The 25,548-nt window shown below is 40.7% G+C and overlaps 1 protein-coding gene across 1 annotated transcript; it reads right to left on the reverse strand.

The window, feature by feature from the left end:
- Positions 1–3,182: 3,182 nt before the first annotated feature.
- On the reverse strand, positions 3,183–21,731 carry c1qtnf6b (C1q and TNF related 6b). The gene is made up of 3 exons (XM_037763744.1): positions 21,603–21,731; positions 15,113–15,305; positions 3,183–5,746 (listed from the first exon to the last, which is right to left on the reverse strand). Exons 2-3 carry the CDS (start codon positions 15,291–15,293, stop codon positions 5,199–5,201), a joined length of 729 nt encoding a protein of 242 aa, XP_037619672.1. The 5' UTR covers positions 15,294–15,305; positions 21,603–21,731; the 3' UTR covers positions 3,183–5,198.
- Between the last annotated feature and the right edge of the window lie 3,817 nt (positions 21,732–25,548).

Below are 25,548 nucleotides of genomic sequence, written 5' to 3' on the forward strand. Positions count from 1 at the left end.
ATAATAGTAATAATCCACAATTTAAACCCCGTACTTTATTCATTCATGGAGCTCTGCAAGTCACTGCATGTTCTACAACACTGTCCGGCAAATATTTCAGAATAAAAGTAATGTAAAAAAATGTCTTATTCAGCGTTCGGTTGTATTTAGCTCTACCCTCTTGTGTCACTTCTTGTTGCAAAAAAATCAAGATGGCGACCGCCAAAAACCAAACCATCAGTTTTTGGTGACATAACTTACATCTTATTTCTAAAATAGATTTCTTGGGAGGGATGCAGTTTAATTTTCTGATTACATAGCTCTTCCTGTCAAGTTTGAATGCACTTAGGCCTACAGTAAGGCATTTGCCAAGTTGCTTGTAAAAGTACATTATACACATGCATGGATATATAGTCCATCCCTGTGCATCCTAAATGATCCCGATAGGCTGAGCATTGAAACATATATTTATGTATTTCTTCTATTTTCTTTCATAATCTCTACTGTCAATTTTCCATTTTCTATTATGTTTCTTGACTGTTACACTGTGTTTATTGTCCAAAATAAATTCCTTGTTTGTTCAAAGCTGCTTGTCAATAAAACTGTCTGATTGTGAAATGCTTGTTAGAAACTCTGCCTGAGATCCTGTCATTCCATTCGCTTTGTTAGCGAGCGTTTTACACTCAGCAGGGATAATTGAAAGAGATTTTACGCCACTTGATTGTTATTGTTTAACAGGATTCAGTGGAAGAGCCTCAACTGGCCGCTTGTTTTCAACAATCTTGTAAAAATTGAGTTAATTTGGTCTCATCGCTGCAACTGACTGTGAGTGTATTTAGTTAAAGTGCAGCATGTTGTCTTTAATGGGCAACAAAGTGAGCATAAATAAAGGGTTTGGGCACACACTTGTTTTTTGGTCATTTGTTCAGTTTTAATTTATCTGTGGCCTTAATGCATTTTTGTTGATTTCTTTTGTTGTGTTTTACAAATTAACATCTTGTCAACTTCACACGTCTTCATTTACTACTGAGTAAATATTCAACATGTCCTTATACAACGGGTCGTATGATATCTTACGAAATGTTATTCCTCATTTCCTTATTTCATGCCTACGAATGTCCAATGTCAATTCCCGCTCCAGTCTTCACTAAATAAACTCCTGTTTTCACAGGAGACAACTTCGTTAGGTTCAGGCAAGAAAGCTACTTAAATAGGTTTAGGAAAGTTCGTGGTTTGGGTTAAAATAACACTTAAGTACGGAAATTACGTGACAAATTAAACAACGTTGACTTCTGGTTTCACACGGAGTATGAACAGCGGTTTCCTGGGTGAAAGTCTAGTAATTTTTGACCCACCCATCCACCTCTACCTTCTCCCTACGTGGCGTTTGCTGCTCTTTATACTTCCTGGTTCACGATTATGTGGATTATTTACGAATTGATTTTGTGGGATATATACAAATTACAGTGCATTAACTTTTATAGCTACGAACAGTGGATGAGAACAGCCTGAAATTTTTAGTCTTTAATGCTAGAGCTGCAACGATTAATCGATAGTTGTCAACTATGTATTGATCTGCAACTATTTTGATAATCGATTAATCGGTTTGAGTAATCTTTTAAGAAAAAAAATGAATGAATATTTTCTGGTTTCTTTCCTCTGCTATGACAGTAAACTGAATATCTTTTAGTTGTGGACAACACAAGACATTTGAGGATATTGCTGGAAATACAAATTTTCTCACATTTTCTCGACCAAATAACGAATTAATTAATCAAGAAATAATCAACAGATTAATCAACAATGATCATTATTTGCAGCCCTATTTAATACCAAAACTACGTCAGACAAACCTAAACTCGTCCAAATGACATACCTAAATAAACCAGTGCTCGTTTAGCCAACAGCTTGTCTTCTGTGCATGTTGGAACAGCCTCCACTGGTTCGAGCTGACGATCTAGGAAACTGTTCAGATGTCCTGCTTTGTTTCCCAATAGAGCTTTTCAGAGCTCCACTCAAGGCTTAAAGTATTTACAACGCTGCAGTCTGCTGTTCCCCGAGCAAAGCCTCCCTGAGGACGGCATTACAGCTAATGGGAGAGATATGGCCAAGCAGATGGAGCTGGCACGCTGCAGAGACCCATCCACTGTCTCTCAGACTTCGAGATGGAGTTAGCTGGCTAGTTTCTGTATTTCAGAGAGTTCAATGATTTTGGGGTTAAATCTCAGCGAATTTTCGCCTCGCTTTACTTGCGCGAGTTGGACCGTCGGTATCATTTGTGTTCATTCGCTCTAGACGCACCAGAGAGGAAGAGGAGCTTGTCTCCATAGATACCAACAACCTTTTCTTTCCTCCATCAACCATGGAAGAAATATCCACTGTTGCTGCTTTGTACATGTTGTGGAAGTCCCAGATATGACAGAAAACCAAACGTCGTCGTGTCTGGGTTCATAACATCACCCGGCGGCGAGCTGTATTCCCATACAGTGTCATGCACTGATTGTGCTGTGATTTAATTGCAATAAACGGATCAAAAATATCGAAATAATGATGCAGATTTGTAAGTCTGAATTCATGCATTGTCAGGTCTGTCTGCAAGACGACAAGCAAACAACTTTTAAAATGCTTGTTTTCTGAATGGAGTTTGGATGGATCAATGCCAGGCTATGCAGCTGCTCCATCAACACTCAACATAAAGTCATCAAGGCATAAATACGGCAGCGACATTGTTGTTTCTACCATAGACAGTCTGGTGTATACACATACATTTATACACAGAGTTTGGTCTGGTCTCTGTAAAGATATGATGTACTATCGTAGCTCTGGGTGACCACAGACAGATACAAGATTTATTTCCTCCATTTCTGATTCAACAACGTCAGGACGTCAGTGATGACAGGAGGAGAATTTCAACTCTGATAGGCTTTCACGACACAGTGTCACACAAATTTCTCGCTCCAGTTGAAATATTTCAACTCCTGTTCGCGTCACGCCATTCTCAAATTGGTGACTATTCGCCTCTTTGCATTGACTTTGTATGTAATCGCGCCGTGCGAAAAGTTTGCTTCGCTCTTGGTGTGAATGCACCATAAGAAGGATGAGGAAAATTCCCCTGCAGAAATGTGACAATGTGCATATACTTTGCGGTAAAAAAAAGCGACATTTTCACATCTTAATGGAATATACAGACTTCTCATTTCAACTTTTTCATTCTGGAAACGTTTAATTTTTCATAATCAAGTTTCTTTTTGTTGCTCAGTGATACAGAACAAAGAGAGACTTGGTTAGTGAAGGAGGAAATACTGTTTACAAATACAAAGACACACACATACACAGTTCAGCCCCGACAGCATGAGTGGTAGCACAGATTCAGGCTATAAAGACAGCTATTATACAGCTATTTACATAAACCGCTCTGCAGTTTGGAGTCTCTATAAGAATACATCATATTATTTAGTCGTCAAAACCCTAATGCATTCCTGCATTTGGAAATAAAGCACCTTTATTTTTCATTTTGATATGTTGGGATATACTCGTGTTCACAAGGTCAGTTCACCAAAATTACATGAAATATGACTTCCCCCTCTTGGCACAGCTATGCAGCTCATTTTACTTTAATTCATTTCTTTTAGAGGTTTGACTGTTTTCATTGGGACTATTTCTTCCGAAGAAAACAGTCCCAATGAAACATGTTGACAGTAACCACATCACTTTCTGGAAAGAGACATTGCTGATGAGCTTTTTAAATGTAATTTATAATATTTTGAGCACCACAAACAGAATTCCACTTATCTTTATAGTGAAGTCTTTTAATTTGGTAGATTAGTCAGAATTGTTGGCACATGGGGGGCAGCAGCTGGCTCGTCATTAGTCACTGATGTTACACACCTGGGATGCACCTGGAGTTGACATGATTGTTTTAGACGAGGGTCTGAAATTACCTTTTTTCACTTCCTGCCACTATGGCAGACAAGTGTTTTTTTTTTGTCTGCCACTCAGAAATTTTATCTGCCACTTTTGAAATCTCTGCGCTAAATGAAGGAATACAATTTTACACCTGCTCCCAGCTTTCAAACCGGAAACAACATGGAGGCTGGTTTGGAAATTTTCTTCTCTTATTTCACGAAAAATAGTTCACCGAAATGTGATTTACACAAAGTAGACTAGCCCTAAACTTAATGTAAATGAGGAACGGCCGTCGTGACGCTCCGACTCTCGAATCGCTCCGCCACGCTACCAGAATGCATTGCACGGCTGCTTACATAGACAATGAATGGGAAGCGCGGAAAGGACGGATCCTGTGGACACGTACCATAACTGTCGGAGGGCATCAATAAGAGAGATCGATAGTCATGGAAGCATGAGATGCCAAGAAAGCGGACAACTACTGTTCTCTATTCCATTAACATTTTCTCGGCCTGCCAAAGTGACAGATGTCCTGATGATTTCACCCGCCACTGCCAACAATTTACGAGCATTTGGCGGTTGGCGGGTGCTCATTTCAGACCCTGTTTAAGACTATACAACAATTTAATGTATCTACCATTTTAACTATAAAATACAAACATCAGCAGCAGCATGCTGCACTATCAATTAATGACCCAAGAACAAATGAAAAATCATAGAAACCTAAGTTCCAAATATATAGAAATATTTGAAAAGTCTTTAGAGCCTAGATGATTTCCTAACCAGTTTAATATTTGTGAATCGATTGCACCGTGAGGGGTAAGTGGGACAAAACGTTTTTTGCAATTAGGGTGAACTAACCTTTTAAAGCTTAGCGTTTCTTCTGAAACATGATGTTAACGGTATGACAGCAGTCTGTCTGAACACACTTTAATCTCTATTCAAAGCACAGACACATAACTGATTGCACAGATGTAAGATTCCTGATACAACTTGTGTTTGTACACAAAGTCCCTGAAAGGAGTGGAGAGGAGACGTAGCACAGCACAGAAGTAAGAAAAATGATTTACTTTGTACAAAAGTGTATTTCGAGTGCAAATTCAACATTCTTCCTAATTGCGTGCTGCGCTACCCGTCTCTTTTTTATTGTTCCTTTTGATTCTAATATGTTTTTGGGCAATCCTCGTTTAAGAAAGCACAGTATGTTCCTCTCCAGGCTGAAAGGGATTTTTAATAAGCACCAAACTTGTAATGTCCTCTTTAGTTCTCCTTTCTTGGCATGAACCAGTATCCATGACAAAAATAATCCTCTTTCACTGGATGCTAGGTTCCACCAGGTATCCATTGAAGGTGATGTAAACATCCACGTCGTCGCTGTAAACGGCGTTCTCTCTCTCCCTCTTGTAGAGTCGAACCCAGACCTCGTCGTTCAGAGCCAGATTCATCATGACGCTCTGGCTCTGCATGATGGACCTCTCGCTGGGCTGAGCGTACAGGATCACCTGCTCCTTGTCGTTGTGCATCAGGTGGAGGTAGGTCTCCTTAAAGTTCCAGGTGTGGATGTTGATGTTGAAGAAGTAGATCCCCGGCACGTAGCAGTAGAACTTTCCCTTGAACATGTTGAAGTGCTCGTGGAGGTTGACGAACACCGTGTCGAACACCAGCGCCTGGTAGTACTCTATGCTGTGCAGGGACTTGCGACGTCCCACCGAGAAGGAAGAGCGAGGGATCTTACAGGCGTCTCCGGGGGAACCCGCCTGGCCTTTGGTGCCTTTAGGGCCAAATGGTCCTCGGTTACCAGGAGGTCCCTCTAAGCCGGGCTTGCCAAGTGTACCCATGTCTCCTCGGTCTCCTTTATCACCTGCGTGGACAAGAAGAAACTAACTTCAGCGGTGGAAAGTTACTAAGAACATTTACTGAAGTACTGTACTTACACTTTATGCTACTTCCTACTTCTACTCCACTACATTTGAGAGGGAAATATTGTCCCTCACTACATTTATTATATATTATTATACAGGCCATTATAGGTAGAAAAAAAATAAAAATATATAATCTACGGAGCTGTGAAGGGGGTGATATTTCTAGAAAAAAAATCACAATTTTTTGAGAAAAACACTTGAATATTCTGTAAAACTATAGTCATAAATTTGCGAGAAAAAAACATAGAAATTCCATGAGATTAAAGTAGAGTAAAAAATAAAAGAAAAGAAAAATAGCGTTTTTTTGTGAAAGAACCACATTGCTTCACTTTGCAGTTGGCTCAACCTCATCACACCACAGACACTGTCGTTAAACACGGCAGTAACGTGAGCCGCCGAGTGCGAAACATATTAAATATATTAGTATTTCTTTATGTTCATAAAAGAACACAGAAAGAACATGGAAAAAGGCATATACTGTATGTATCTTTCAGGACCTTCGCCTTGCTCAGAGTCCATCCTTGCCATAAGAACACTACTTCAGGTGCAACGAAATTCAGATGGTGCCTGTTATTACCGGGGTATTGCACAGAATTAAATAAATTTGTACAAAAATATTTTTTCTTGCAAATGTGTGACTTTAATCTCTGAGAATACCTGAGTTTTTTCACGTAAATGTACGACTTTATTTTTCGCAAATTTATGAGTTTGTAATCAGAGAATATTCTTTTTTTCTCTCTTAAATTGACCACTTTTAATATCAGAAAATATTCATTTTTTTTTTTTTTTTTTTACTTACGACAAAATTTCGAGATTAAAGTTTTTTATTTTAATCCTGGAAATTCTGAGTTTCTTTTACCTACAATGGCCCAAATACACTGTTGTACTTTACGGATTAAGATTTTAGATCTAATAAGACTATAAAGCACAACACATTAATAAAAGCAGTTTTACTTTTGATATTTCTTATACATTTTGCTGATAATATACTTGCATCATTTTACTCAAGTAGGATTTTAAATGCAGGATCTTTACTTGTAATGAAGTGTTTTTACATTAATGTATTGGTACTAGTACATAAGTAAAGATCTGAGTATTTCTTCCACCACTGTTTAACTTTGGGTGTTCATAGGAACATTTTAATATTTTAGCTTTTAATATGTGTTTTTTTTCATAGAGGATGAATTAGGTGTTACTTATTGAGATAATACTGATATCTTCTTTTTGTCAGTTGAGATGGAAATTATTCCTCATTGTGCTCATTAACAGTCGAGGCTGCTCCAGGCTCCATGATTTCATCCCTAATTGGTCGTAGTTCAGCTCTTACTGAGTGAACAACTGATCCAAGACAGAACAGACCGTTCATTTGGACATGCACACGATGCCATTAAGCTATTTTTCTTTTTTGTCTTTTATAACGGTTACAAATCCAGAAATGGAAACTAACTTCAACAAAGCTTTTCACATCTAACATCCCAAATCCTACTCATAAATCTGAAAGCATTTTGTTGAAGCGATGCTTATCTTAATTGTGTGCTCCTCGTGGACTGTGAGACAAAAATGTTCTGACAGAAATGTGTGAGGAGGATCTGTCTGGAAAATGTTAACTCATGTGTTCACGTGCCAGGAGTTTTAAAATGCTGAGTCAAAAAACATTTTAATGTAATCCATGACCTTTATTGACCTCTACTGAGGACCGTTCGGGCAATAACATTGATATACTTTATTTCTGCAAGAGGGAAGATCTTGTAATGCCAAAGGGCAACGAAAAGAAAGGAAAGGGTTAAAGGGTTTTAACAATCTCAGGAATCTCAGCAGCATGGGTGGGGAATAGGAAATATAAGAGAGATTGAAAGGCTTTCTCTCAACAAATACTTTCTCTTTATACGAGACAACTAAAGTTTGGTTTAAATTAAAGGGCATTAACTGTATAAGAGACAAAACAGCTACTACTGTAGTTCATATTGTCAGCTATTCTCCATGGTCAGCTGGAAACATGGCTGTCAGAGAAAACCATGTGAATATTTTCTGGTTTCTTTACTCTTCTATGACAGCAAACTGAATATATTTTAGTTGTGGACAAAACAAGAAATTAGAGGACGTCACCTTGGGATTTGGGAAACACTGATCCACATTTTTCTGACATTTTATAGACCAAACAACTAATCGATTAATAGATAAAATAATCTGCAAGTAGTTGCAGCCCTAAAAAAACATGTTCAAATTCTGTGAGTGAGATGAATTCTCCTACTTCCTTAGCTAAATAAATCATTTAAAACTCCATTGGATTATCTAAATAATGCACATAACAACACAGCTGAAAACAGAGCTGCTTCTCTCACAGTTCATTCAGAAAGGATTCACATGTTATGTTGCAACATTATGCTACGAGTTTAAATTATTTCTACCCTCATCAAGCACTAAATACCCCATGATGACAAAGCCAAAACAGGATTTTAAAGATTCTTGTAACTTTATTAAAAATGAAAAAAAACAAAAAACAGAAATATCTCATTGACTCATTGAGGCACCTGAAATGTATCTCAGGTGCCTCCCATTTCTCCTGATCATCTCTGAGGTGTTTCTACTCCTGATTGGAGTCCACCTGTGGTTAGTTCAACTGATTGGACATGATCTGGAGAGGCTCCCACACCTGTCTATATGAGATCTGACAGCTGACAATGCACATTAGAGCAACCACCAAGCCATTAGGCTGAAAGAGCTGTGAGCAGAGCTCAGAGACAGGGGGGGTGTTGAGGCACAGATCTGAATTTATGTTTCACCACTTGTTTATTTACTTTAATTTGTCACCTGTCTCTCTACATACAAACATGTGCTCATGCTAACGTAGTTTGTTGGATGGGTTAGCCCTCGGTGGCTCTATCCTGCTTCCGTGTTGTATCCTGTTTTGTTGCCACAACAACTCAACGCTGTTTGTCTGGATTTAAAAATTCAATGCAACTTGACAGCAAGCTCTGAAAATGATGAATGAGCTTCAAAAATTTCAGTCAGGATTGGAGCCAGGATCTACATCAGTGAACATTTTGACTGTTTGCTGTTGTTCCAAAGTACACACAAACCTCTGTGCTACGAAATCAAGTGAGATTGCCTCCATCACCGTATCAGTATGAAACAGCTGTAATAAAAATTAAAAAAAAAGACCCGTGAGCAAAGCAAACATTCCTTAAAGGGACTGTTTGTAAGAATCAGAAATTGCTTGTTAACAGCGACACCTGTGGCCGTTAAGTCAACGAAAGCCAGCATCCTGTTGCTCGCGCTTGTGCTCGCTCTACATAGACATGAACGAGCATCGCTCAAAACAGTGAGGCGACACACGTCAGCTAAAACCACAATATCACTCTATATTTCAGCTGCTTGACAGTAATGTTAGTTGACCAGACGAAGGTCTCTCCATGAATCGATTCTGATACTGTGTTTTCCTGCTTCAGCCTCCCAACCGCGGTCAGAAGGAACAGGGGAGACACTGGAGTTTTGGTCGGAGACTATAACGTTACTCGCTCCGGAGCCCCGTCTATTCACAAGACACAGGAAACCTCTGCTGGTCTGGAGGAGCTGCAGCATTTATTTCTACACAAATTTCCACTGTACATTCACTAGATATTCTCAGAGCTAAACTAACTCCTCTGCAGTGTGGAGTGTGCGCGCATGCACGTGAGAGGTGGAGCGAGATAGCGAGTGAGAACGAGCGCGGTGTGTGAGTGAAGGCAGGCAAGCAGGCAGAGGAGCAGAGACTACGGCCCTGGAGACCAAAGCTACAGTCTCCCCTGTGTCCTCTGGCCACGGTCGGGAGGCTTGAGTGGGATTAGTTGACACTGTTTTGCAAGACGGGCTTCACTAGATAGAACTTTGCAGTTTTGGTGCTTCCGTGTAGTTTGTGTTGGAACAATGTAGCCACACGCCAGTGCGCATGGGACGCCAACCCACAATGATTTACAAGAGTGTAAGAAGTTACAAACAGTCCCTTCAAACAGAAGCGAATAAACTGAGAAATAAAACAACCCAGTGACCATTTTATATATTTAGGTCTATGACGCTCTAAAGAAATCTTGTTCTGCTGTCTGGATCAGGAGTTAAACACTTCTGGGTTGGTAAACCACACAGGAAGAAGCCACCCTCGCTTCCTGGAGGCCTGAAGTAAACACCAGTGATCCTCCGTACAGATGCACGATTATCTGTCCAGCTGTGACCAGCGTCCACACAAAGAGCCCTGAAGCAGTTTCCACAAACAGCAGCTACGACAGCAGCTACCACACCAGAAGGCCATACAGTACATGGGACTGATCCTTTGTCCTCAAATCAAATAACAACCTCATGGCAATGTAAGATCCTGACCTTTCTTTCTCTATAAATATTACAGAGACATATCCACTGTTAGATATCAATTTGTGATATTTGATGAATCCCAGGAGAACATTTGAAAGAACATATTGTGAGTTACTCTCCTGCGTCATCTGTTTCTAATTGAGCTGCTGATTTCCTTCCCCACAGTCAGGCTGTCCACATACACCATTTGTAGCTATACATACGAAAAGTAACGCACTGTAATTTGTATATATATCCCACAAAATGAATGCGTATTTAATCAACGTAATCATGAACCAGGAAGTATATGGGAGGAGGTCAGCGTGGATGGGTTCGTCAAAAAACACATGACCCACCCAGGAGACCGCTGTTCGTCTCCCGTGTGGAACCAGAAGTCAACGTTGTTTTGTCACGTAACTTCCGTACTTAAGTAACGCCGCTTCCGGAGTTATTTAAACCCAAACCACCATTTTTTCCTAAACCTGACTAAGTAGTTTCAACCCGGTCTCATAAGCAGGCGTATAAATACCACAACATTACACGGACATTCTGCATTTTAGCCTTTCCACGTGTCATTTGTTCGCCACTTATTGCGTGTCAAGTGTACGTTGCGTAAACATCTGCAGTTAGGTTTAGGCAAGAAAACCACTTAGTTAGGGTAAGGGAAAACGTCATAGTTGGACTTAAAATAAGTAAGTAAACTTAGTGAAATACGTCTGGAAACAACGTGGCCGTTAAGTCAACTTTTGTTAACATAACGGCTACAGTTGTCGCTGTTAACAAGCAATTTCTGATTCTCACATAGAGTCCCTTTAATTCGGGGGATGTAGATGTGATGTCAGATGTGTGCGTGCAGAATCGCCCCGGTCCATGACTGTGGGTTCTGGTTTCTTTTGAGAAATTTGGCTGACTGATTTTCTTTGAATCCAATCACCGCAGCTTTGTGGGAGCAAACCCAACCTCACACACACACACACAAAGCATACTGTATTGTTTTCCAGAGAGCAGTGAGCCAGTGCAACACAGAAGAAAAAGGAGTGTGTGTGTTTGTGTGTATTATTTATATGCATTGCAAGAGCACAACTCTCCAAAGCTTAGTGTGTGGCTTTGTGCATGAGTGTGTGACTATGTTCCTGTGTGTGTGTGTGTGTGTGTGTGTGTGTGTGTGCGTGCGTGCATGTGTGTGTGTGTGTGTTTGTGTACAGTATGTGTGTTTTCTGCCAAATAAGCAAGTTCAGTGCCAGGTGAAAGCGTCTGTTGGGACCTCCCTCATTGCACAGCTGCAATGCAGTAACGCTGTATACTGTTTCATTGCAACAATTTGAGACATAAATGCAGCTCATCAGCCTCAGGGGTTAACTGAGGTTATATCCTCCAAGTTATCCGAGTCCAGATAGGACTGCAAGAGTTCACTTTTCTGTTTTTGCTTGCAACAAAAATGCGATCCCTCTCTGGCTTCCCACCAATGACCCGACCTGAATGTGGCCCAATGGAAAGTACATGCTTCAGTCACAAAGACTTGTTTCCATTAACATTTGTTTATGCACATTTTGAAGTACTGCATGGAATCCATATTTGATAAAACTTTCTCAATTGCGCCAAAAAAGTTTTTACGCTCACTTGAGGTGTTTTTTTGTTGAAGAAGAGTTGATGCGCTAAATGGGATATGGAAACACCTTTGCCGAATTAATTCTGACGTAACAAACATTTAACTTACACGACTGACCGGCTGTTTCTGCTGTCGCTGTCTTCCCAGATATATATTAATGTCGTCTTTGTCTCCAGACAGCATGAAACATGTCCAATACTAGCAGACATGAAAGAACAATTACAAGTTGCTCAATTGAAACAGATTCCTGAAGACTTCTCTCCATTTTTCTCTCGTAGATGATAAGTTGGCCAAGCCGACTTGTTTTGTTTCCGGTTCACAACCATAGACTGTATATAAGAAGTGGACGTAGTCACCGTGATGTCACCCATTGGTTGTGGACTGCTGTTTTGAAGCCTCAAGTTCGACATTTTGGCCGCCACCATCTTAGTTTTTGACCGTCGCCATCTTGGCTTTTTGCAACCAGAAGCGACACAAGAGGGTGGAGCTAAGTACAACTGAACTGAAAAAGGTTAGAATCAACTTTGATGAAGTGAAAACACACTGTGAAAGGGTTAAGGCTCTAAGATGAAAACACAGACAACTCCCAGACCAGACAACGCCGTGGTAGCGACCTGTCAATCACAAGGTAGCCCCGCCGTAAAGCATCTCCTGCTTTATGGTCTATCTGACTCTAAATGGGACCATAATTTACTAAATGAACATCATGCTGTATTGAAGAAGACTTGAAACTAGCGATTGAGACCATAAACTCATGTTTACAATGTTTACTTAATAAATCAAGTGAGAAGTAGGCTCATTTTCTCATAGACTTCTATACAATCAGACTTCTTTTAGCAACCAGAGGAGTCGCCCCCTGCTGGCTGTTAGATAGAACAGCACAGTACGTCTTCTTCTTCTCTGTTTAATGGCGGATTACAGCCATGCGTAGCCTATAGCTCCAACGTGTGACCAAACTACGCTGTAGCCGAGTTTATTTACTCCAAACCAGTTGATAGAAACGCGCCTAATTCGCATTTCTTTTTAGAGTTCACTTCAAAGTTCACCTGAACTTCAACTGGTCTGCTTGACAATTGAATGGAGACACGACTTCTGATACAAACTGTGTCCAAGACGTCAAAATGTAACTTAGCTTTCTTTACTGGAAAAGCTGTGGGTTCTTCTGTAGTATAAAATGGCCTTATTGCCTAAAACTATGCATTATTGTTGCATGTGTGTATGTGTGTGAGAAAAGAGAGAGAGAAAGACATTTTTCTTTTCATGGTTCAGCCGTTGGACTGGTTCGGGGGTTGATTGCGGGTCAGAACAGACCTGGCATGTTCAGTTACCAAAGCACCAGCAGATAAAGTGTGATGATACATCGTTTGGACCGCTAAGGCTCTGATATTAGAGACACATGTTCTCACAAATCCCTCTCCAGCTGTAATTGTGCAGTTCTTGGATCTCATAAAATCCTTTCTAATCCCTTTTCTCTTGTCATGTTTTTCTATCTCTTTGTGTTTCATCCCCGGGCTTCAACGCACACTTGCACATACAAATAAGGCCGCACAAAATGCATAAATGTAAATATCATCTCATACAAGCTGTCACAGATTTGACTGTGACGGAGCAGTGCATGGAATTGAGTCAGTCATGTGTAACAAGTCATGGTTCCTAGTGTTTGAAGACCTGACCCGAGGCTTAGAGTCTGGCCGGGTAGAAATGATATTCCGTCTAATCTTGTGGTTGTGTTTTTATGTGGTTTGTAGATAGAAGTGCTCTTAAACGCTACCAGGTTCAGTGAAATTTTCCTTTCCAGTTTAATAAAACTTTTTGGAGCTATAATCCAGTGTGTGGACTGTCTACTTTTTGTCCTTGTAGATACATTGTGGGAAGTAAAATGTCATTCTTCCTTACACTTCATGGCTTACATAAATTCATCTGTTGATATAAAGTTGCAATGAAAGACACTGTCAAAAGCTATTAAATTCACTGTTATTTGGCAGTCTGGTTCCTTCGCTTTGCTCAGAGGCCATCCTTTCCATAATAACACTACTTTAGGAGCAATGGAAGTCAGACGGCGGCTGGCGGTACCACAGTTTAGCACTCTGCGGCTCACGTTACCCTAGACTGTATATAAGAAGTGGACGTAGTCACTGTGACCTCACCCATTGGTTTGTGGACTGCCATTTTGAAGCCTTGAGCCCGGCATTTTGGCGTTTTTTTGCAACCAGAAGTGACACAAGAGGGTGGAGCAAAGTACAACCAAACACTGAATAAGACATTTTCAGGCAACCAAAAAGATTATGATTAACTTTGATGAAGTGAAAACACACTGTGAAAGGGTTAAGGTTCTAAGACGAAAACACGGACAACTCCCAGCTCGGACAACGCCGTGATAGCGACCTGTCAATCACAAAGTAGCCACGCCCTAAAGCATACCCTGCTTTATGGTCTATCTGACTCTAAATGGAACCATAATTTACTAAATGAACATCATGCTGTATTGATGAAGACTTGAAACTAGCGATTGAGACCATAAACTCATGTTTACAATGTTTACTGAGGTAATAAATCAAGTGAGAAGTAGGCTCATTTTCTCATAGACTTCTATACAATCAGACTTCTTTTTGCAACCAGAGGAGTCGCCCCCTGCTGGCTGTTAGATAGAATGCAGGTTTCAGGCACTGTAGTTGACCACTGGCGTTTCAACAGTTTCACAAGCGTGTCAGAGAACTACGGTGGTCTTCAGGTTACGTAAAAACGTGAAAGGCTCTCTCCAGAGCCAGTGTTTGGTTTGTCCGTTCTGGGCTACTGTAGAAACATGGCGGAGCTACAAGGCGGACTCTGTGAAGAGGAATCCCCTTCATATCTATGTAGATATGAAGGGCTCATTCTAAGCTAACAAAAACAGAACATTTCTTAGTTCCGGGTGATTATACATTAAAAAAACCATAGTTGTGAATATTATATTCCATTTCTACCAATAGATCCCCACTGACCCTGTAACCATCAATGCATTGCTACTCTTGAGGAGCACAGTTCCATTATAACACTCATGATTACTCTTCAGATTTAATAGTTGACTTCTCAGACACACAACCATCTGGAAAAGCAGAAGCTGAGATCTGATCAAGGAAATGTAGCTTGAAGCAGAGAGAGAGATAGTAACACAGATATTATGGGAGGGATGTTTTTTGGTGAATGAACAAGCAACTGCAACACTGTATTGTTGCTTAAAGCACATTACCTGAAAGACATACACATCAATGACAATTATGTTCCATCCTGCAAGAATCAGAAGACAGAAAACTGAGGAACTGCAAAACAAACTGGAAGTGCCAGTAAACTTTAACTCAGCAGTAGTAACAGAAGCTAATCCAGACTCTGGTACCTTTGAGGATGGTCATGTTGATGACGGTACGGACCTCGGGCATCTGATATTGGTTCGTGGATGCTGGCGGCTCCGACTGGTCGCAGCACCGCCTGCAGAGTCTGGAAGGAGGTCTGGAGGGGGAGGGGACGCAGCACGCCAGGGGGAGGAGCAAAAGCAGCCTCAAACACACCGCCAACATGGCTGTCACTACCTGGGACGGGAATGAAACAGAAAGGAAGTTATAGGTTAAATATATGTTTAACTGTAGGCCATTATCGTATGACGTCATAGCAAAAGAAGACACTTGCAGTACGGATCCATGTGACTCTAAAACCCACCACATAATATATTATATTTATAATGAGGCTCTTGCTTACTCCCTTCTCCAGAGCAACTTCTGCTAAGTCCAACAAGCTAAACTTAGGCTAACCTACACCCATAATTTTGGGGTCAGTTTTGTTGTTTGGTGGTGCATTCTTTACATTCCTGTGGAGAACTGGCCAAGTGTCAAGATATTTCCATGACAGTAATGGTAGAGTTGAAAATACTGACAGTATCCATCAGGCTTTGCTGATGTACGAACGAAGTAAAACCGTTTTTCTGGGTTCATGATTTTTTTGCACGAATGTACAACAATGAAAGTCCACCACACCTAATCTCTGGCAGCTGTTGAAAGGTTTCTGGGAAAAATGAATTACTATTTAATATTTCAGCATTAAGTCCTGGCATACCTTGAACATCACAGACTGATCACAGGTCAAAATTCACATATACTTTCCCTCTTTAAATTTCAAGTACCAAAAAAACACTGTGCTATGAAAGTCGAAGCCACAGATGACAGATTGTGTTGTGACCAAACACTTCTCAAATGGGATCCAGAGGACGTGGATTAAGAATCCAACGTTCAGGAGAAAAGCTATAGATTTGGAAGCTAAAAGGAAGGAGGGAGTTATGTGGCCTTCCATACGTACACACAAACACATCTGGACTTGATTAGATGTGAAAACATCAGCAGCTCTGCATGAGCCCACAGCAAGAAACACTTTCACATAGCTTTCATGTCCGAGGGCGATATGTGCTGCTGAACCTGTTGTCACACCTCTTCTGTTGGTCCAGATTCACACACACATTTCTCTCTATATTTTCTCTCTGATACAAAACCACAAACTAGAAGCAAGGAAAGAATCATTTAAATGTGACAGAAGACACTAGATTTGCTCATTGGACTATACCCTGAAAGCGTTCAGTTGTATTTAGCAGTAAAGAGATGTTTGTTAAGGTTTCAAAGACATTTATAGTAGTTCTGTGTGACCATGTAAACATATGGCACTCGGATGATCCTTTTACCCAGAGTGCCTTATGGTAAACTGAGTGCGTATGTTTCTAGGATGGATAATCCTGTTGGGGTTGGAGCCTCCGATCCACCGAGTCCCACAAGACCACGATGTGTCATAAAACCCGACTGGCTCAAAAACGATTCAAGTTTTAGTATTTCCTTAAAGGTCCCATATCGTGCTCATTTTCAGGTTCATACTTGTATTTTGTGTTTCTACTAGAACATGTTTATATGCTGTAATGTTAAAAAAACAACTTTATTTCCCTCATACTGTCTGCTTGAATATACCTGTATTTACCCTCTGACTGAAACGCTCCATTTTTGTGCATTTCAACGGAATTGCAACGGAATTGCGTTGCTAGGAAACAGCTTGGGTCCATGTTTACTTCCTACCAGCTGATGTTATTTACATGCACTGCAAACAGGAAATAAACTTGGACACATTTAGAACGTTTACGTTTAAAACCGTGTAATGGTCTAAATATCGTATATTTGTGACATCACAAATGGACAGAAATCCTAACGGCTTGTTTCAATCGTGCAATTTCTGAATACGAGCTGTGTGTATTTCTCTATTGAGCGTTTTGATAGTTTAACAGTATTTATAAAGCACTTAAACCTGTGTTATAATATAAAAGACATGAAAATCTTTCTTTTTACAATATGGGACCTTTAAAATACTCAATGTATATGCTTTGCTACATATGATGTTATGATTGTAATGTTTTATAAAAATCAATCAGCATTTTTATATTGTGGATGCAATGATTACTTGTATGTGAAATTGGTCGCCCGAGCTGATTGATTCGTGCAATTTTACAGTTTTGGTTCCGTCTAATCACAGCAGACAGCTATTTTTAGCAAAAGAAAAAGCTCTAAAAACACACGAACTATAACCCTGCCTGTCTCAGAACTGATAGAGCTTGCTGGTGAAGTTAATTAGAGGCTAGTAGAGCATTTAGCAGCTTGAGAGCCACATATTTCCATCAGGATAATAATAAGGACACCTTTCTTGATTTACGCGTCTTTTGTACGCCAGGTATCCTGTACTGCCTGCAAGGTAAACGCTTCCATTAATGCTACGGAAGGATTAAGTGACGTAGTAAAAAAAGCGAGAAAGACCACTTATGGTGGATGAGTCCAACAAACACCAGACTTTTAACCCTCCTGTTGTCTTCGGGTCAATTTGACCCGAAGACAACAGGAGGGCTATCCAGGAGACCCGTATTTGAGACCGTTGTTGATCGGTGTTTTGTTTTGTAAATTACGTTTGTAACATAACGATTGTCACATATTTTTATTGACGTGTTTTCTGTAGTTGTGATACGTTTTATTTAGTTTACTTATTTTAAGACCAAACATGACGTTTTCCCTTACTCTAACTAAGTGGTTTTCTTGCCTAAACCTAACTGCGGACGTTTGCGTGGCGAACAAATGACACGCGAAAATGTCTAAAATGCATTCTCAAGACACGCTGAATGTCTGGTAATGTTCTGGTATTTATACGCCTGCCTGTGAGACCGGGTTGGGAGGAGACCAAAAATGGAGCTAAAATGAGAGTGAATACTGGACTTACATTGGCCAGGTGTCCAGAAACAAATGAATGTGTCTGCTGCATGTGTAACTAGCCAACTGTTTGCAAACACATTCACTTTATAAACTATGTTTGACATGTCAGTGTTGTGCCAGTTGCCTATTAACATATATATTTGTAGTTTGAATTTCTGGCCGCCTGATGAATATAAATCCAATAATCTTTCCTTTTATCTCTGTTTTGGTGCTGGGCGGGTAGTGTACAGTGGATTTATCAGAGTTTATTTGCTGAAAACAGCTGCAGGGTTCCTTGATGAGGAGGGAATTTGAGGACAACGCAACCAAAACAACGAGCCAAAACAATGAGCAGATAAATCCTGGCTGTCTGTCTGTTCTGTGTCCTCCATCTTTTCTCTATCAGTCACCTCTTTTGTCTTCTTTAGTCTACACTATTATCTCACTTTCCCATTTTCTATCCGTCTTCCTCCCACTTTTCTGTCTCACGTTTAGCCTCTGAAATCCACACATGTGTAACACAAATCCAGAAACAATAACAGAAGGCGGATGACAGAGAGAGAGAGAGAAAATAAACATGGGAGAGAGAGAGATGAGAGAGATAACAGAGAGATTCCCCCCGGGGGGTTTTCACAGTGATGGATGAATGTTAACTGGATTTGAGATGATGTATGGAGCATGACTGTGAGAAAATGAAAGGACTGGAGCTCTGCCACAATATTTTCTATCCAACTACTGATAGTAAAATATAATCATAACCGTTATTATCTGAATCTGCTTCACTATCACAGTCAGCCAGATGTCAGAGGATATTCCTACTCACTCATGCAACATGTCTGAATCTGTTCAGATGTATAATTTTAATGTACTTGACCTATATACCTGTGATTATTTACAACAGAAGCTTCAATTCCATCAAGTTTATAAACCATCATTCAGAAATAAACCTGCAGCTCACATTGGACCCACACTTGCACCGTGCTCCTGCTCCTTGTTGTCCTTAGATCAAGGTTGAAGCGCAGCGGAGATCGAGCCTTTGCAGCTGCAGACTCCAAACTCTGGAACAAGTTGTCTCTGCATGTTCGGCTGGCACCTATCTGCCTGTTTTTAAATCCCATCTTAAAACATAACCTCTTTTACCTGACGAACCCGGTACCGGGTCCCACACACTGATTTTAATCATGGATGTGTTTGCAAAATAACAGTTACAGATATCTCAAACGTCATTATGACTAGTCAGTAGTCAATTGTTGTGCATGACGTTGCTCATACGAGGCTTCCCATTGGATATTAGTCCAACAAAGCATCTAAACAGTGTCAGCAGAAGCTTTTGCTAACTTGGATAGTTCAGTAAAGTTGGAAAAGATGTTCACAGATTCAAACTTCCCGGATCAATAATTCCAAACTTTGTTAAAACACAAACGAGGGCTCTTTCTAACCGTAGTGAGGTAGACAACAAGCTATAACCTCATTTGAATCAAATCGAGCCTTTAGTCCTCCGAGCTGGACGCATAACATCGTTCTGTGCAGCCGGCTGTGAGAGACGACGAGCGGTCGGAAACCGCTGTGGATCAGATAATTTAGAAAATGACATGAAATAGAAAGAGCTCATCATCGAGGAATCTGAGGCCAACGAGAGCTTTGTTCGCTAGAGAGTTGTGGTAGAAATTTACAGCGTGTTGTAGATTTATTGTCTCCAGACACACTTTATAAACCCACACCGCTGCAGTGCAGAAGCAATAGCATGTTTTAATAGCTTCCGCCTCCCGCTTGCCGTAGCTGCTGACGTAATCTGTAATTACATTTTGACTAGGTAGAATGAAAGTTAAAGATATCTCCAAATTCCATATCTCTAATCAAAAACATGTTCAAGCTATCTATAACTTGATTGTAGATATCTACAATTAAATTATGACTATCCGTAACTCCAGTTTGAGATATCTACAACGTCATTCTGACTAGTCAAAATTGAATGTTAGATATCTAAAAACGACAATGTAGATAGTCAGAATTAAATTGTAGATATCTGAAACTGGAATTACAACTAGTCAGAATTCACATTGCGGATATCTGCAACTGAATTGTGGATATATCTAATGAGAAACCCCATACACATGAATGGCAAAAGTAGTTTGAATCGTAGTAGTCAGAATGTAATTAAGGATATCTTGAATTAGAGTTTTGACTAGGCGAAATGACTTTGCAGATATCTGTAATGAATATCCAGTCTAGCTATTAAAGCTGAAGTAGGCGAGATTGGAGCAAATATGATTAAAAAAAGTTATTTTTATAAAACGGTGAAACAGGTAAACTGAAAAAAATCATGTGTCTCTGTGTCCTCCGGTGCTCCTAACGGCATCTGCAAGATTTCACAGACCGGAGGAAAACAAGCAGTAAGAGCTGATCTGAAGTCTGCTGTCCAGCTGCCGTCTATGAGAGCCGGCTGTCAATCACTCACCAACTCCGACCAAACGGTCAAACTACGCAGCGCTGATCAAATATGAATTAATATTATGTTATGTTAATGCCTATTTCTCTCCTCAAATGTTTTCAGAATCATCTTGTAGTGCACCGTTTAGCTGTAAAATGAGAACGTTTGTGACGCCGCCGCCATCGTGAAATCTGGTGAAGGAACGCCAAGTTCAGGTCACCCGGAGCACAGCCAATAGGAACGCTCTCTCTCAATGAAATGACCTGTGATTGGTCAAAGTCTTCCGTCACGGGCTAGATTTTCTAAAGTGAGAAAACGGAGCCATGAAGAGGTGCAGAAGTCTAGTTTTCTCTCAGAACACTTGAATTACAATATGCTGAAAGGTTATGATGGAACTTTTGCCCAGTGATGCCAAAAATATACTGCCTACTGCAGCTTTAAATGTTAAAACGGCTTGCCAAGGCTAAGGTCTATTGTGTGTTAGGCTACTTTTGCATCTGAATGTGATCACAACGTAACAACAAACGGCAGAATAGTTTCCACCATCCTTAAAAAATAGATCCTGGAAACAGATTTAATATTTCATGTTTGGTAACCTGATATTTCCTGAGTTGATGCCAAATGTATCATATCATGACCTCATGTGACCTCATCACCCCTCCTCAGCCCCCCAGAGCTGTGAGCACACTTTGCACCATGATGATCATGAAGACAACACAGTGAACACTCAGAGCCTTGTAACGAGCCAACCACAAAACACATGCAACAGTCATAATGAGCTCATTTAAGAAGCCACGTGTACAGAGCAGAGCATCAGTCTGGCATTCAGCTGCAGTCCGGATAAACTACACACACACACACGCACACACACACACAAGCAATGCACTTTAAGAAAAAGGCGTCTGTGCGCGTGCACGGCGATGTTAGAGGTAACTTTTCCCGCATGAAGCTGCAGCTGCTGAGTTGGCGACTTGTGAATAACTTCTTCTTCTATCCTGCACGTCTCTGCATGCACGCAAACGCGCCGCCGGCTCTCTCTTCTTCTTCTTCTTCTTCTTCTTCTTTAGATGTTTTTTTGTGTTGTTTTTAAAGCTCCAGAGGAGGAGGATGATTATTATTATGGTTATTGTGAGACGGATTGTCATAAAGAGTCGTTGTCACAGAGTGTCAGAGTGTCTGGTCGCTTTTCTTACCTGCTGGAGTTTCACCACCGCGGAGGAGACAAAAAACAGGCTGCTGCTGTCAGACTGACTGAGAGGAGGAACTACTGAGGAGCAGCCTCTCTCTCTCTCTCTCTCTCTCTCTGCCTCCTTCTCTGTCTCTCTCTCTCTCTCTCTCTGCCTCCTTCTCTGTCTGTCTCTCTCTCTCTCTCTCTCTCTCTCTGCCTCCTTCTCTGTCTCTCTCTCTCTCTCTCTCTCTCTCTCTCTACACACACCTTAACTCCCTCCCCCATCAAAGAAGATCAATTCTCAACTCTTTCTCCCTCTTCATGTCCCCCTCTCCCCTCTTGCTTTTTTCCTCCTGTAACAACACTCCCCCTCCATCCCTCCATCAACTCCCCCTCCATCCCTCCATCAACTCCACCTCCATCAACTCCATCAACTCCACATCCATCAACTCCATCAACTCCACATCCATCAACTCCATCAACTCCACCTCCATCAACTCCATCAACTCCACATCCATCAACTCCATCAACTCCACATCCATCACTCCTACTTACAGTTTGTCCTCATTCACTTTAGCTCAATTCTTTCATCGTTTGAGTCATCACATGCAAAATCCATCCATTATCTGTAACCGCTTAGCTCAGGGGTCAGCAACCTGCAGCTCGTACGACGGAGTATTAGGTCCACATTGAGGAAAAAAATCAATCTGAGATTTCAAGAATGAAGTCAGAGTATTACGGGAAAAAAGTCGTAATAATATGAAAATAAAGTCAAAGGTTTACGAAAAAAAAGTCGTAGTATTCTGAGAATTGTTGTCTTCTTTTTTTCTCGTAAAGTTATGACTTTACTCTCGTAATATTACTACTTTTTTTCTCGTAAAGTTATGACTTTAATCTCGTAATATTACTACTTTTTTTCTCGTAAAGTTATGACTTTAATCTCGTAATGTTACTACTTTTTTCTCGTAATATTATAACTTTATTCTGGGAATCTCCAATTTTTTTCCCCTCAATGTAGCCCTAATACTCCGTAGTACATTTGCTCTTTGGCCCTCACTGCATTAGACTTATATACTATACACTTAGACTATAAACTGTGTTACCTTCATCACAATGCTAAAATGTTTTGCAGCTCCAGACAGATTTTATTTTTTCCTAAAATGGCTCTTTTGATAGTAAAGGTTGCTGACCCCTGAACTAGGCTGTTCAGGGTGAGTACCTCCTTGTCATACATATCTATGGAATACACATGTATCTCTGACAGGTTTTGATAACTGAATGGATCATTTTGCATTTGATGGCTCAAACGATGAAAGAATGTTTATTAGTTGTGAAGAGGACGACAGTTTCTCATCAGTTTTGATCATCAAGACATGAGCAAGTGGTTATTGTACTGACTGTTTTGCACACGTGGAAAAACACGTGCAATTTGCTTGAATGAATGAGAAATACAAATCTGTTGTGAACTACAAAACTAATTGTTTAGAGATTTGAACTCATTGTTTTGAAAAAAGATGTATTCTCATTCGACAATTGAGTCAAAGCAAATGAGAGAAACTGTAACTAGGTTTTGAAGCATGAATGAAATGAAAGTGTTTTCGGTGAGTTACTACCTTTTGCAAACTGTTGTGCAAGTTGTGATGTCCCATCAAACAGTTGTGATAATTGCACTTACAGTTTAGAGAATGTCAAGACTGTTTCGAAAAATGAGCCAAAGCGACTGAGAAAAACTGTAACAGACTGCCGTATACCAACATCCAAAAGTTTCATTACAGAGAGCATTAGGGAACTGTCACTACGTAAACAGAAACTCAGGTCAACTCAGGTCAACTCTCTCTCTCTCTCTCTCTCTCTCTCTCTCTCTCTCTCTCTCTCCCTCTCTCTCCTCCACATCCTACTTTACTGTGTCCTTGACTCAGATTCTGGACAGTTAACATCTGCTTTTTCCCTTCATTTGTCCCATGCCTTCTAATTCTGCATGCCAAAAATAACTGCATTATATCACCTCTCCTAAACTCCTTCTGTAGTTCCTAAATCACGCTGTCGACACTTCTTTTATATTGCTTTCATTTAAATACAGCTTTCATCTCTCCTCCTCTCTCATCTGATTCCCTGTCAAAGATAATCTGGCTAGGAAGATAGAAAGAAAAATGAGTTCCAAGAGCAGCCTAATAGAGACAAAGTTATGTCTTATTTAGTGTTTCACTCACTGTAACGTCCCATCTGTAGGTCCTCCTGGTGAATTTGTGGAACAATCTGCTCCAAAAGTCGTGGTGCTCTTTTCCAGATGTACAATCTGGATGTCCTGGGTGCCAAGCCGGTCTCACAGGAAGGCGTAGTGCACAGCGATGTTAGGGGTAACCTTTCCCCCAAAAAATGAAAAGCGAAGAATACATTTTTTCTGAGCTTCACAATCAGCCTGAAGTGACTCTTTATATGATCAGAATTTAAAACATTAGGTGCAATAAAATGTCTCAAAAAGTCGTATCATTAGATTAGTTAATGCCATTCACGTGGGCAGGGAGCCACTAGGAAGTCAGCCTGACCAGAAAAAAATCTCTAACACACCTAAGGGTCATTCGAATACCACGTTGTTCTGCCCTCAAATCCACTATTGAAGATGTGCAGAAGGTGCGCTCAAAAGCGAGAACGACGCCGTCGCGATGTGCAAGCGTTCCCGAGTGCCTATTTTTCTTTGTTTTTACTTTGTTTAGTTGGTGAGGCTTATTGCTAATCTTCATCATCATCACAGCATGCAGGTTTTGGTTGCTTAGTAACAGCAGGTGCAACCTCCCAAGCACTTTGGATAAAAGAATGAAATCGGCATATAAATAACTTAATTTTGTGCTCAAAGTAAAAAAAAAAAAAAAAGAAGGTTGTTTGTGAAATGTGAATATGACGTATGACTATAGTAGAAGCTGCAGGTCAGACGTCATCCTCCAAGCTGCAGGCGCACTCATGCTCGTTTGTGTCCGAGCAGCAGCAAACCAATAAATCTGTTTATCTGTCTGTTTGTTTTTCTAGTTAGTTAGGTGTAGTTAGCTAGTCCAACTTGTTGCATCAGCTAACTGACTGTCTCTCTCACTCGCTCTCTTCTTTACCGCCTCCTCCTGCTGGAGATCAATTAACAGAAAGCAGCCGATACCGGAGGTTTGCGAGCCTCAGCTCTGAACGACGGGGAGCACAACCTTCAGCCTGAAAGAAAACAAGAGAAAAGTCCCGTTAGAGAAATAAGGGAAAAATCACAGTGCAGCGCGGTGCGATGTCGGCGCTGGGAGCTGAGACGAGAGCAGCCAGTGTTAGCACCTCCAAAACGCCCCAAAACTGCATTTCAAACGGTGGACCTCGGCAACATGTCTATCCGTCCTCCGGTGCGCTGTGGCCGGCGTACAGCAGTGAGGCTCCTCGGTGCAGCAGCAGCCAGACGGCCACCTCGCCAGGAGGAGACGGTAGAGAAGAGAGAGAGTGAGAGAGAGTTGGTGTGTTGTGCTAATTCTTGTCTCATTTGTGGTCTGATAAACAGTAAATTCATCTAAAACTGGGTTGAAAAACGATGCAATCTGGTTAACATGGTAATGAATTACGTCTGACTATTAACCGGAACCCCATTCTCTGTTTGAGAAAGAACGTTGACCAAAAAACAGGAAGTAAAACTGTCTGGAGGGGGGGGGGGGGCTTTAAACACCCAGTGAACAACTTTCAGTGGAAAGAAAGGGGCGCCATCTTGGAACATGGTGTCTAGTTTTCTTATAATATCCATGGCTTTTGTTCTTTGAGTGGCAATCTGGGAAATGTAAGTCAAAACATGAGGTAGGCTGAGGGAAAAACACCAAACACCCAGAAAATACCTCTTGATGATAGCGTAAGATCAACTGAGGGAGGAATTCCATTTGATAAGCAGACTTGTGTGAAGTCAAACTGGAACAAAGTCGCTCCTTTTTAGTGGTCTTGCCCTGAAGCCCACTTACTCA

Source organism: Sebastes umbrosus, chromosome 3 (assembly GCF_015220745.1).
Source record: "Sebastes umbrosus isolate fSebUmb1 chromosome 3, fSebUmb1.pri, whole genome shotgun sequence".
Lineage (NCBI taxonomy): Eukaryota > Metazoa > Chordata > Actinopteri > Perciformes > Sebastidae > Sebastes > Sebastes umbrosus.

Excerpts from the sequence above, each read along its gene's own strand:
- c1qtnf6b (XM_037763744.1), bottom strand. The coding sequence starts at position 15,293 with ATGTTGGCGGTGTGTTTGAGGCTGCTTTTGCTCCTCCCCCTGGCGTGC. Across the intron at positions 5,747-15,112 it reads CAACATGACCATCCTCAAAG|GTGATAAAGGAGACCGAGGA; the intron begins GTACCAGAGTCT and ends TTGTCCACGCAG.